Consider the following 13,937-nt stretch of genomic DNA (forward strand, 5'->3'; position numbering starts at 1 on the left):
ACACTTTGGGTACTTGAAGAGGGACAACTCTTCAGGTATAATGCCTGAAATTCTGATATTCTGAAGAAAAATTCTATGTCAAGAAACAGTTTCTAGTGAAAGGGAGCCCATGAGGAACCAGACTGCTGGTAACCCCTGTGTCTCCTGTTCATTGTCCTCAGACGGGAATGATCTACAAACCGCAGTCCGTGTTGATAGACTGGGAGTTCCAGGATGAGACAGGATGGCTCTGCCACTGTGTTCCGAATTGAGCATTTGTGCTAATAAATTCAGAACAAAGGAGGGAAAAGGAAGAAAAATAAAACAAAAAAAAAACCCAGTGAAAATGCAGCGTGCTATCACAGCAAGTGTTAGTTCTGGATCTCCACCCGTCTGGTATTGTTGTGCAAGTTCGAGCATTGCAACCTGAAAGTGTGCAGCTTTGTATCCAGGTCCTAATTTTAAACAGACACACACACACTCCGGCACGTGTTAACTAGTTCATTAGCACTTGTGGGCAGGGTAGGTAGTGTCTTTGCTGCACAGAAGACACAGTAAACAGGTCTTTTGGGTCTTTTTTTAATGAATGTATATATTCCTTTTGTATTTGTTCTATGCAAACCTGAATTATCTGTCTGTGACAGTTCTGTATTTTTTAAAACAAAAATGGTTGAAAAAATTAGAGAGGGTAGAAAATGACTGAGTGTCAGCATATTTAGAGGTTTCTTTGGCTTCCAGGAAAGAAGGGCAGGACTTAGATCCTGTGTGTGGTTTGAGGACAGGCTGAGGCATATGTTTTGATTTCAGAATCAAAACTGAACCTAAACTTGTAAACATTCTGTATTTTAGGTTTTAAAAATTTTAGCTTTGCTAAAAACATATACAAAATATTTTATTCTTCAGGGTTTCCAGGGATTTAGGAGTATGCATGCCTGTCAAACAACCCTGAGGGTACAGATTATTGTAACTATACCTCTGTGTCCTTATATTAATAATAATTTTAAAAATAATAATTATTCAATGTCATTCTCATTGCCAATGCTGAGGCCTCCCTGTGGTGGTTGGTTAGTATGTACGTTTGCATGACCAGCTGAGCTGATTTTTCACAGGCCTTGGCAGCCAGCAGGCAGATTGTCACTTACTGGAATAAATGGCATAATAAATGAATATTCCTTGAACACCTACTAAGTGCTGCACACTGAGCTAAGAGCTGGAGATAAAACTGAATACAAATTTTCTTGCCCTAAATGGTCTCATAGTAAATAAGCCACAACAACACAGTTCAGTGAGTCCCGTAGCAGGGAAAGGACTACTTGCCAAGAGAATTCTGCAAGATGCACCTCAGCAGAGTGTCCTGGTGACCGCCCAGTGATGAGCAGAGTGTTGAAGAGCAAGTGGGACTTACCTTGGTGAAGAGGCCAGTGAAGAAGATTCTAGGTGCAGAGAAGAGCACGTGGGAAGGCTCGGGGGGGGGGGAGGGGGGGGACATTTGGTGCAGTGCACACATTCCATGACAGCCAGGATGTAGATGCTTGAGGGAGAACATAGCTTCTCTAGGGACAGTTCCAGGATCCACAGAGCCGGTTCATCTTGGGTCACACAAACACATGGGAACTTACTTCTTCTTCCTGATACGAGCCAGGAGAATCTTCTCACACAATCATGCGTGGGTACAACACTTGATGAATAAAATAAATTGGATCCATTAGCTCACAATTAATATGCAAAGCATATTCACACTTTTTAAAAAGTCTTTTTTTTTTTTTTTTCGTAAAACTTATTGATACCAAGAAGGACAGTCAGATTTGATCCCAGGCTGCTAGAAGTTGGATCTCACAGGAGTCACTTCTGGAGAAATAGCCTCTTGTTAGACATTTTAGAAACATACACTTGAATTCTTAACCGTTGAGATTTACTGCCTTCTCAGGATGGATGAGAATGAAGCTTTTATGGAGCACTGCATCACTAACTTGCCCTATCGTGTACAATCAAGAAAATGCTTTTAAAAAAAAAAACCTACTTGGTAAATCGTTGTTTGGAAACACCACTTAGGCATCTACTTGAGAACTGATAAGGCACAGATTCAGTTATCACTACCAAAAAGCAGATTTTCAGGGCCCCCTGGTGGAACTCGTGACAGAAAGTGGCAAATGCTCCTGGCATCCCTTGGCGTCCGTTCTATGATGACTTTGTGTACAGACTTGAGCTAGGTGTGCTTTGCCAATGGGCTCCCCGTCTAGGTGATTGAGTCCCACCTGCCAGGAATGTGAGGGAGGATGGTGAGTGCCAAGGTTTTACACATGATCAAAGTGTGGTATGCCTCCATTCATGGAAATTAACATAGGAAATAATGCAGATTGAGGACTTCTAAATGCAGCAAGTTTTTAAAATTTGTTTCGAACCATTTCTGAAACATCCAAGGCATTACAGAATCATAAGAACAGTTAAAAACATACAATTCTCCACCAAGTAAATTATGCCATTGGGCTTTGTAACAAGTAAGTTATTTGTTTTTCTAAAAGAATGGCCTTTTTTCCATATTTGATTTCAGTTATACATTTTGTTCAATCTGTTTCCTTTATTCTGTAGTGAAATGATCTCCTGTTTTGAAACTAAAAAATAAAATATGAGCAGGTATGTGTACTAATGCATCACTTTCCGAATCTTAGTTGTAGAGAAAATGGACAATGTCACAGGTGGCATGGAGACATCTCGCCAAACCTATGATGACAAGCTCACAGCTGTGGAAAGTGACCTGAAGAAATTAGGTAATATGATAACAGTGAACCCTTAAGTGGAACCCCCTGACTCTACTTTGGGTAAATGACAAGAGCCTTTCAGAATGATGTTGCTGTAAACTCCCACTCACCCAGAAGGACATTCCGTTTTTCTGTTGTGTGTTGAGCCTTCCCTCACAATTTAATTCAGACTTTTACGTTTCAAAGTTAAGGACCAATTTTTGGAGTTAGATCCCAACCAAAAAACTATTATGGGCCAAATAAAATCTGAATATCAATCCTGACTGAAAAAAAGTCACAAATAAATTCCTATTTTGAAATATTTTATACTACATGAAAGAATTGTAGAAATTAATTTATAAAAATAAAAAAGCCCAGCCTTTTCTCTTCCTTGATTTTTGTTTTCACTTTTTAAAAAAGAATTTTAGTACATTTAAAAGGTTTTCTTCTTGATACCATGCCCAGTGCCCGGGAATTCAGTCCATTTCCCCTCCCTCTTTGAGAAAATGTTCACCCAAGTTTGTTGGTCCTAGTACTGAGCACCCTTTCTGATTTCCCAGGAACCAGTAAGTTTTAATAGATACATATCTACTTTGCTAATGCACAGCCATCTGCAAATACCACAAATTTTATATCTGTAATACAGTGCATGGTCTTTGGGATCTTTGACCTTGCCCTGAACACTTCTCCATACCACCAACCTAAGTAACACACATTTCTTATTCCAGGGGACCAAACTGGAAAGAAAGCTATAAGCACCAATTCAGAACTTTCCACCTTCAGATCAGACATTCTGGACCTCCGTCAGCAACTTCGTGAGATTACAGAGAAAACCAGCAAGAACAAAGATACGCTGGAGAAGTTACAGGCCAGTGGGGACGCACTGGTGGACAGGCAGAGTCAACTGAAAGAAACTTTGGAGAATAACTCTTTCCTCATCACCGCTGTAAACAAAACCCTCCAGGCGTATAACGGCTACGTCACGAATCTGCAGCAAGATACCAGCGTGCTCCAGGGCAATCTGCAGAATCAAATGTATTCTCATAACGTGGTCATTATGAACCTCAACAATCTGAACCTGACCCAGGTGCAGCAGAGGAACATCATCACTAATCTGCAACGGTCTGTGGATGACACAAGTCAGGCTATCCAGCGAATCAAGAACGACTTCCAAAATCTGCAGCAGGTTTTCCTTCAAGCCAAGAAGGACACCGATTGGCTGAAGGAGAAAGTACAGAGCTTGCAGACGCTGGCTGCCAACAACTCCGCCTTGGCCAAAGCCAACAACGACACCCTGGAGGATATGAACAGCCAGCTCAGCTCATTCACAGGGCAGATGGACAACATCACCACTATCTCTCAGGCCAACGAGCAGAACCTGAAAGATCTTCAGGACTCACACAAGGATGCGGAGAATAGAACGGCCATCAAGTTCAGCCAACTGGAGGAACGCTTCCAGCTCTTTGAGACGGATATCGTGAACATCATTAGCAACATCAGTTACACAGCCCACCACCTGCGGACGCTGACCAGCAATCTGAATGAAGTCAGGACCACTTGCACGGATACCCTAACCAAACACACGGATGATCTGACCTTCTTGAATAACACACTGGCCAACATCCGTTTGGATTCTGTTTCTCTCAGGATGCAGCAAGATATGATGAGGTCGAGGTTAGACACTGAAGTGGCCAACTTATCGGTGATTATGGAAGAAATGAAGCTGGTGGACTCCAAGCATGGTCAGCTCATCAAGAATTTTACAATACTCCAAGGTAAGTCAAAATTCTGAATTTGTGTTTGTATAAGTTATCTATTGCTGCATAACAAATTATGCTAAAACTTCACAATTTAAACATTAAATATTTATTATCTCTTAGTTTCTGTGGATCAGGAATTTAGCAGTGGCTTAGCCAAGTGGTCCTGACTCAGTATTTCTCATGAGTTCATAGTCCAGTTACTGGCCAGGGCTGCACTGATCTGAAGGCTTGCCTGAGGCTGGAGGGTATACTTCCAATGTGGCTTATTCACATGGCTCTTGGCAGGAGGCCTCAGTTCTTCACCAGGTGAAATTGCTTGAGTATCCTGACAACATGGCAGCTGGCTACCTCCAGAACAAGTGTGTTCCACCTATTTGTTGAACAAAAGATTGGTTTATTTGGATTTTTTCAGTACCTGAGCTATTTCAATGCCAATATAAATTGGACTCCTCTGAAAGCAAGATTAATTCTTTTAGGTCATAAAGCTACCATTAAAGGTGTCCTATTTCCACATGTCATGAGCATATGGATGGATGGCCATCATAGTAACTATAAGACCACAGAGGAGGGAAACAATGTGACTTGCACATAAAATCTGAGTTTTACTATCATCCAGGTCATCCATATAAATTGAAAGTCCTTGACTCTGTCTTTTTTTATTTAGAGCCAGGGTCAAACTCTGTCAGCAGGTTGGAGTACAGTGGCATGATCATAGCTCACTCTAACCTCAAACTCCTGGGCTCCGGCAGTCCTCCCACCTCAGCCTCCAGAGTAGCTGGGACTAGAGGCTCATGCCCAACTAATTTTTCTATTTTTTATAGAGACAGGGTTTTGCTATGTTGCCGTGGCTTGTCTTGAACTCATGACCTCAAGTAATCCTCCCACCTTGGCCTCCTGAAGTGCTGGGATTACAGGCGTGAGCCACCATGCCTAGCCTTACATCTCCTTTTCAGGATTTGCAGCAACCATGTTTACAGTATTTTTCAGCCTGAAGCTATTTTCACAGGTTTTAAGTTGAAAGTACTGTGTGGAAGATGCTGTGCTCACACTCTGGGGTATACAATGATGACTATCTGGTCCTTGTCGTTAGGTAGCTTAAAATAAAGAGAATTTTAGGGCATCAGAAGACAGGCTACAAGCAAATGTAGTGCTGATTTTCAAATAAGAAGCTAAAGTGGATTTTCCACACTAAATAAGATGGGAAATTGGTCTTTAAGCCCAAGAAAAATTTGAGAAGAGATTATTCAAAGGGTCATTTGTGAGCTTTCAGGAAATCTGCAGTCATCAGAATGAGTTCACTAAGAAGGCAGGTGAACCTAATCTTATTTCCTTATGTGAAGAGTTTTAAATTGGCTAAACTAGGAGAATGAAAAACAGCATGTCTGGGTTTCACCAAGGCATTTGTCAGCAATACCCTTAAGAACAAGAAGGGGAAGTAGGTGCTGGGGAATTTATTATTTGTATTAGTTTTCTATGCTGCATACCAAATTACCACAAACCCAGTAGCTTAACACAACACCCATTTATTATCAAATAGTTTCTGTGGGTCAGGAGTTCAGGCGCAGCTTAGGGGGGTCCTCTGCTCAGGGTCTTACCAGGCTGCAGACTCATCGAGGGGCTGCAGTTTCATCAGAAGCACGACTGGGGAAAGATTCATTTCCACATTCAGGTTCTTGGCAGAATTCACCTTCTTAAGACTGAGATTGAGGTTCCTGTTCTCCTTCTGGCTGTTAGCTGGGTACCACCCTCAGCTCATAGAGGCCACCCCCAGGTCCTTGCCATGCAGCCGTCCCACAATATTGCAGCTTCTTCAGGGCCAGCGAAGAAGTCTTTCTCACTCCAGTCTGCTAAGATGGAGCCGTAAATATTGCAGCCTAATCGAGAGGACAGCCCATCACCTTTGCCAGATTCTATGGGTTAAAAGCAAGTCATAGCTTCCACATTCAAAGGGAAGGAATTCACAAGAGCATGAGCCAATTTAGTCAAACAACCAAGTACAGAGAGTGGCTAGTTAATGAGCCCCCATGAATCTGAAGGCTGGTCCAGATGGTGTATGGCAGGACTCTGTTCCACAGCTTTGTCAGTGACAGCAGGACGATGGGGATGACCTGATAATCCAAAGCTTGTGTGACATGAAACTGTATATGCTAACGAGTGGGTGATAGAATCATAATCCAAAATGATCTAGAGAGGCTGCAATAGTAACAAGATGCCAACCAAATGAAATAGATAAGGCATATATGTAAAACCCTGCTCATAAATGGGTAAGACCAAACAGACAAATGTTGATGGGAGAACATGGCCCGAAGGCAGCGTGCATGAAGCATGATGGTTTTAATTGATTGGAAGCAGTTAAATGTGTCTTCCAGGGAAGTGAATGTGATCTTTAAGTGTGTTCATAAGAATCTGACATCCAAAATAAAGGAAGTAACATCTGACTCCATTCAGTATGCCAAGACCAACCCTGGAAGATAATGTTTATTCTGGAAAGCCCCTTTCAGGAGAGACTTTCACAGACCAGCATGCTCAGAAAAATAGGATCAGAGTGATGAGGTCTAGAAACCATGTACAAGGGTTGAGGGCCTGGGAGCTTTAACCCATCAGAGCACCTGCTTAGCAGGGAACAGGACAACCGTCTGCAACTGTTTAAAGTTGCTCCGTCTGTGGATCACCACTGGGTATTCGTTAAAGGAAGATTAATTTTGGTTTTATAGAATATTCTTTATAAAAAGGGATGTTACCTGAAAATATAATGGCTTCCCTGAGTGATATAGGTGCCCGACTCTAGAGGGGCCAGACAATTGCAGGTCAGGGATATTGTAGGTATGAGCCATACTCTGAATAAGGGATAGGCCTTCCGGTGATCAGGAAATTCTTCCATGCTTGATTTTTTCCCCTATTCTTTCTCAATCTAAATTCAGAAGGAGGGCAGACAGCAGCAGATGTACAACTTCATAAAATACGAGCTTTCTAAATGTCTCTTGGAATTGTGATCCTTTAGACAATCTTATTATGGTATTCTGGATATTTTCTAGCTGTTAATTTCATACTTTTATTATTCCATTAGCTTAATGGTTACCTTGTCTTCTACAGAGAAACTTCTGACATATTTAGTTTGTAGACAGCATGGCTTTACAGCTAAGTAAAGTACATGGCTTTACAGCCAAGAAAAGTACATGTAGTTGAAGATTAGACCCTGGTGTTTAAATTAGTTAATGTTTCTACTATGATTCTTTTTATCAGCTAATGTGGAATGTGAGTGTACTGAGTGCTTTTTGCAAACCATCCTAGGGAATCCTGACAACTCTATGAAGGAGGTACTTATAATACCATCTCCTGCTTATAGATGAGGAAATTAAGGCTTGGAGAGGTTTAAGTAACTTGCTCAAGTTTATACACAAAAAAAGTAGCTAAACAGAATTTGAGCCCAGCCGTCTGGGGCCAAAGCCCGTGCTGTTAACGCTGGGGGTGGTCACTGAAAGTGTGTGCCCTCCTCCCTGCACCTGGCCACCCCTGAAGGAGCCTCGAAGGTCAGGGAGTTGGGATTTTGTCCTAAGTGCGAGGGGGAAGTTTGAAGCAAGGTGGTGAGATGATCTGCTTTGTATTTTCACAAGGTCATTCTGGGTGCTGGGAGGACAGTAGATTGCAGGGGGCGACAGTGGAGGCAGGGGTGCAGTGAGAGCACGGACCAGACGTCGGGGACTTGGAATGGAAGGGTAGCGGTGGCCATGGGAGAGGTGGGTCTCCTCATTCAGGAGGAGTCTTACACGTGGAATCCAGGGCAGCCCTGCCGTTGCCCTGACAACAAGGACTCCTGCTTTGGGAGGTCCTGACTGGCCTCCTCCAGCCGAGCCTCTGCCGAGGTGAGCGGTGCACAGACTCAAGGGGCCGTGCCAACCCCTTCTTATCCAAGTTTGGTGCCCAGGGCTGTGGAACTCCCTACCCAGTGTGCCAAATGCAAAGGGGCGGCCAGGAGGCACCTGTGTGCCAGAGGAGTTGGGGGTGGTGTAGACAGAAATGGAACACAGGGTGTGGGGTGGGGCTGTGGCTGGATGGGACTGATCTGCAGGACCCTCTGACCGATCACCTGTGGGAGTGAGGGAAAGAGAAGAACGGGATGTCTCCTAAGTTGTTGGCATGAGCAGCTAGACGGATGTTGGTAAAGACCAGGGAGGTTCAGAAAAAGGCCCATGTAGACACACTAAGTGGGGGGTGTCCATTACAATGAGGTTTCTGACTCAGTGTCTCTGAACCACCTAAGAGCTTGGTTTGTGCTTTCCCATGTTACATTGATCCCTGGTCTTGTTCACTGCACTTTCTGTGAGTTGATGTAAGAAACTCCCCAAGCCCACCAAGCTACCCCCTTTCTATTCGGTCTATTCAACTGTCCCCGGAGCAGGGGTGCCCGCGGTGTTCCAAGAGAACAAGAGACTGAGGGGAAGAACTCCGTTCCGAATGCAAGTGTTTCCTTCCACACTTCTCCATCTCTAGCGCCTTCCTCCTTCTGTACGTACAGATCTCATCCCTGAGGACGAGGGCAAGGGGGACAAAACAGGATGGATTAGTTTGTATGGGGCTGGCCTCTGCAAGATTCAGAATCCTCTGCTTTCCAGGAAATCCCTGTTGGCTTAGGAACCGGTGCCCACTGTCCAGTCCAGCCACATGAGACATTTGCCTTGCTCAGAAGTGGGAGCCAAAGTGGACTGACTGTACTGGGGTGGGCGATAATGTGGAAATAGATGTTCAGTTGCATGTTGAATTCCGGCAACAGTCATCTCTACATCCACCAACCAAAAAACCTTGTTAAGAAAGCCTTATTTTTCTGTTACAAACAATGTGAAGATTTTTGTCCTAATTAGGTACACAGAAGACTTCTCACACACACTCCAGGATAGGCGGTTTACTCCACATCCTGAGCTGTTCCTCTGCAAGCTGGGGAGAGTGTCAGTTGCATCCTTCCTGTACAATCAGATGTTTTCCCTCTCTGCTCTTTTGAGAGAGGCATACGTTTTTTGTTTTTGTTTTTTAAGAGACAAGATCTCGCTCTGTCATCCGGGCTAGAGTGCAATGGCATAATCATAGCTCACTGCAGCCTCAACCTCCACGCCTGGCTACTTTTTTTATTTTTTCTAGAGATTGGGTCTTGCAGTGTTGTCCAGGCTGGTCCCAAACTCCTGGCCTCAAGCAATCCTCCCGCCTCAGCCTCCCAAAGTGCTGAGATTACAGGTGTCAGCCACTGTGCCCAGCCAGAGAGGCATAAGATTTAATGAGTAAGAAAAAGAGCTCTGGAATTGGACAGGCCTGGATTTGTGTACCAAGTTCCTCATCCTCCATGTGCCTCAGTTTCCTCATCTGTGTGTACCCTTTAGAGCTATGAGGACTCAAAGAGACAATATAAAGTACTTAGGGCAGTGCCTAGCACGGGGTCAGCGTAACACCCAAGTGTGAATAAGTTCAGTTCCTATCAAAGATTTCCCTTCTGCTGTAGCTGTAGCCAGTACATTGTGGTGGAAAACAAAACAGAGCTTCATGTACACAAAGAATACAGTCGTACAGATGGGGTTAAGGTTGATTTGGACCTAAAAGTACTTATGCTGGCTTTCTCGTGCCCAGCCCTGGAGATGAATCAGACTCCAGTGCTGCTGACAGCTAGATCACACTGCTAAGCACCTGGAGAAATTGTCTGCTTTCATTGGTACATCTCTTTAAAGTAGGAATTATTAGCATTCCTCATGTGCAGGGAGGGAAACTGAGGCACAGAGAGCCTGAGTAACTTATCCAAGGTCAGACAGCTAGTCAGTGGTAGACAGTGCCCAACTCGGGTCTGTCTAGTTCCCAAATCCCTGCTCACACCGTGGACAGATAACATGTTTGGGAGGTTGAAATGACAGGGAGTTTATTTACAGGAGAGCAACCGTTAAGGCTTCCACAAGGGTTGACATTTGAGCTGAAGCTTGAAAGATGCACAGGAAGGCTGGCAGGACAGGGGACAGCACACAGGGGATCCGGCAGGAGGCTTTTATCACTGTTTTTTGGTTTTTTTTTCCTACCTTGTCTATCTTCCAGTCTTACCACCAGTGAGCATTAACATCTTACTGGATGGCAATAAGAATGAAAGCGGTTTCTCCACTTTCTCTTAAGCACCAGCAGTTTTGCTGAAAAACAAATTTGAAACTTATCTTGGGTAGGAAACAGGGCCGGGCACTTGTCAAGGCCTGCAGTTTGGTTTGCCAAAGCAGAAACAGCACAGTGATTTAGAGCCTTCCGTCCTCTTTGAACTGCTTGTTTAGAGAATTCAGGTTTTCAAGGCTCCCAAAGCAAGGGGGACGTGGGGAACACAGGGTGGGGCTTTGGCTGGCAGTGCAAAGCCAGGGCTGCCCGGAGTTCTGGTATCGGTCGTATTCAGGCATTTCTGGGGCCTGTGACAGCTTTACCAGCCACTTGGGTATCCTGGCATTTCAGAATCCTGAGCCAGCGAGCCACCTACTTGGCCTTGACATTTAAAATTTCAGCCAGTTTGAAAGCAAATCTCAAATGTCCTTCCACATGGGACACCACATGCTCCTCCACATGTGTCGTTACTATTTTCTCGACCCTGAATTCAAGTTATTACTGCACAAGCTCATTAATACTACAACTTTTCTTTTTTTCTTTGGTTTTAAGGCAATAAGGGTAGCTTATATTTTATTTCATTTTATTTTCACTTCCATAGCTGCCCAATAAAAGATTCAAGTAAGACCTAAAAGCCTGAGATTATCCAGATGCCAATAAGCAATACCAGTACCCGAGGTCCCAGAGGAAAATGTACTCTAGCATTAATAATCTACTTTTTATGAGGATCCAGTGTTGACTTTTAAAATGGCTCTAGCTTTTTCTCAATGATTTTTTTAAAAGAAAGAAAAAAACAAACAGCAAATTTCCAGCCTGTCTTTTTTTTGTTTTTCTAGCCTGTCTTAATGAGCAAAGTACATTATATGAACCGCCTTATTTACAGGACACACATTTTCCCGTAACCCAGCATCTGAGGGCAGCGAGTGCCAGCTCCCTGGTGGCTTTTGCAAAGCTGGGGCAGCTGTGAAGGAAGACGGGTGACAGCGTGCTGGCCGGTTTATCCCCAGCCATAAATGCTAAGCTCTATCTCATTAAGAGAGAGACAGGTAACCTATTTAAGATGGATGGTAGTATTAATACTTTGTATGGGGAAATTTGGTTTTTATACTAATCCAGCTGGGAAATCCATCACAAGTAGGAATTTATTTATTTATTTATTCATTCATTCATTCATTTTGGGAGAGACAGGGTCTCCCTTTGTTGCCCAGGCCGTTCTTGAACCCCTGGCCTCAAGTGATCCTCCCATCTCAGCCTTCCAAAATGCTGGGATTGCAGGTGTGAGCCACCACACCCGGCCACAAGTAGGATTTTAGATCATTATCAAAAGCAGAAACTTGCATCTTCTCCCACTATCTACTCCCTTCCTTTACAAGATCTGGAAATTTGCATCTGCTGGCATTTTGTGCTGTCTGTGGGATCCACGTTTGATTACCACTCTTCAGATAAGCCACGGCTTACGTGTGGACTGGGTGGGGATGTTCAACAACCACTTCCAGTCCAGAGGGAAATAGCTGGACACCATCAACTACCCCAGAAAGAAAGAAGATGAATGAGAAGCTGTCACCCCAGGCAAAGGAGGTCTTAGACTCATGGCAGAGGAGGAAGAGAGAGTTGCATGTCTTTGGAACTCAGTCAGAAACCAGAGGAAGGTGTTCTGGAAGAAATCCAACTGTCCATCAATATGCTGGAACAGGGACACAAGCCCCTGAACAGTCACTGTTTTATGGTCGCAGGTAAACTCACTTCCCTTAACTTGTGAGTAGAGCACCAACCCCAGAGGGGAGTGATTGAGAAACACTAATTATTGGCAAAAATTTTTGAAAACAATAAAGATTAAAATTTCTAAAAGACTTGAATAGAACATAAACTAAACAGAAATAGTTGAGAAGAAAAGTTACCTTTAATTTTGCTGTTATTCTACATATATTAGAATATGGTTTTTTGTTTTGGCCTAAATTGTATTTTTTCACTAGAACTTTCCATAATGCTACATCCTTTATGGGGGAATGCACAGCCACCTTCCCCAGTATTAATATCTAGGATGCTATTTCTCAACTACACAAAGGAACTAAGTTGATTTTTAAAAGGAGGTAGATCTGGCTGTGAAAAATCCACCTTCCCTATCTTTACCAACTGGCCTGGGCAATTAGTGAGCCTCCCTAGGTTAAACAGAAAAAAGTCAGCTTGCCGATGAGGAGACTCATTGCATCAACTCGTGTCAGTAGAGTCAGGAAAGACAGATCCCTTCATGATTTATTCCATACTGGCAGCCACAGCCCACCTGATATGTAGATTATTCCTCTTGGAATAAGGTGACAGTCACTGGGCAGGCCACCCCTTCCCCAAAATCTGTCTCTTCTGATCTCTCTTCTAGAGCCCAAGTTTTTAGTATGAGAGTGCTGGACTTTCTAACAGGGATGCACATGTATTTGGTAAGTGCTTGCTGAGTGATGACTGTGGGCCAGACCCTTGAGGTGCTGGATGGGGAAGGGTCCTGTAGAACAAACAAGGACGAAAAGATTAGAGAAGGAGGGAAAATGTGGAGTGACCTCAGAGGATGACAGGTCTTACAGCAGGATATGGACAGAGGAAATTCTAAGAGAAGAGACATGTGAAAGTGCAGAGGAGGATGGAATAAAACATGCATTAGACCAGGTGGTGAAGAGCCTTGATAGCAACTGATCAGGTAGGGGCTGAATATTCTTGAGCAAGTGGAGATGAGAGCTGGGCTTAAGGAAAACAAAGGCAGGTGGAATGAATGGAGAGGAATCATGGGTCGGAAGGTCAGTTTAAAAAGTTACCCTAAAAATCCACCAAAAAAGACAGATTGAGAGGTGGGAGGGAGAGAGGCGACACCGGGGTCCTGACAGGGGTAATGGGTGGGAAAAGAGGGTTGTGCCGACATGGTGGGAGGAGTGATGATGGAAGGAAAATGGACAGCAAAGGAATGAGAAGTTCAGTTCTAGAGATACTGGGTTGGAGGTGCTGGCAGAACATCTCGGGGAAAACTGACCATTCAACTAGAGGACGGAAATAAGGACTCAGAGCCCAGGAGAGCTGGACACAGGCAGAAACCAACAGGAGCTGTGGGCAGGGGTCACTGGGATGGGTTCAGGTAGAGCGTGCGTCTTCCCCAAGTCTTCTAAAGTCTCCCATTTATGGAGCAGATAAACCTAGAAAGAATGTGTTTAAGCTAGTCCCGGCTGTTAGGATAAACTTTTCTTACAACTTGGAGGAGGGTTTTGCTGATGAATCTGTGTGCAACATCATGGGTGGCCTTGAGTAAGGAAGCTAAGTGCAGAGCCGGGTTTCTGCCAAGGACAGAGAGAGGTGGGTTGGACTTGGGGCC

The 13,937-nt window shown here is 44.0% G+C and overlaps 1 protein-coding gene across 2 annotated transcripts in view; it reads left to right on the plus strand.

The window, feature by feature from the left end:
* COLEC12 (collectin subfamily member 12) overlaps positions 1–13,937 on the plus strand; it is a 163,626-nt gene that overhangs the window by 134,026 nt on the left and 15,663 nt on the right. For both annotated transcript variants that reach the window (XM_045527979.1, XM_045527980.1), the window contains 2 exons: positions 2,649–2,747; positions 3,446–4,492. In XM_045527979.1, the coding sequence (XP_045383935.1) occupies positions 2,649–2,747; positions 3,446–4,492 (1,146 nt within the window). The remainder of the gene's footprint in view (positions 1–2,648; positions 2,748–3,445; positions 4,493–13,937) is intronic.

Source organism: Lemur catta, chromosome 16, assembly GCF_020740605.2.
Source record: "Lemur catta isolate mLemCat1 chromosome 16, mLemCat1.pri, whole genome shotgun sequence".
In the NCBI taxonomy this organism is placed as follows: domain Eukaryota; kingdom Metazoa; phylum Chordata; class Mammalia; order Primates; family Lemuridae; genus Lemur; species Lemur catta.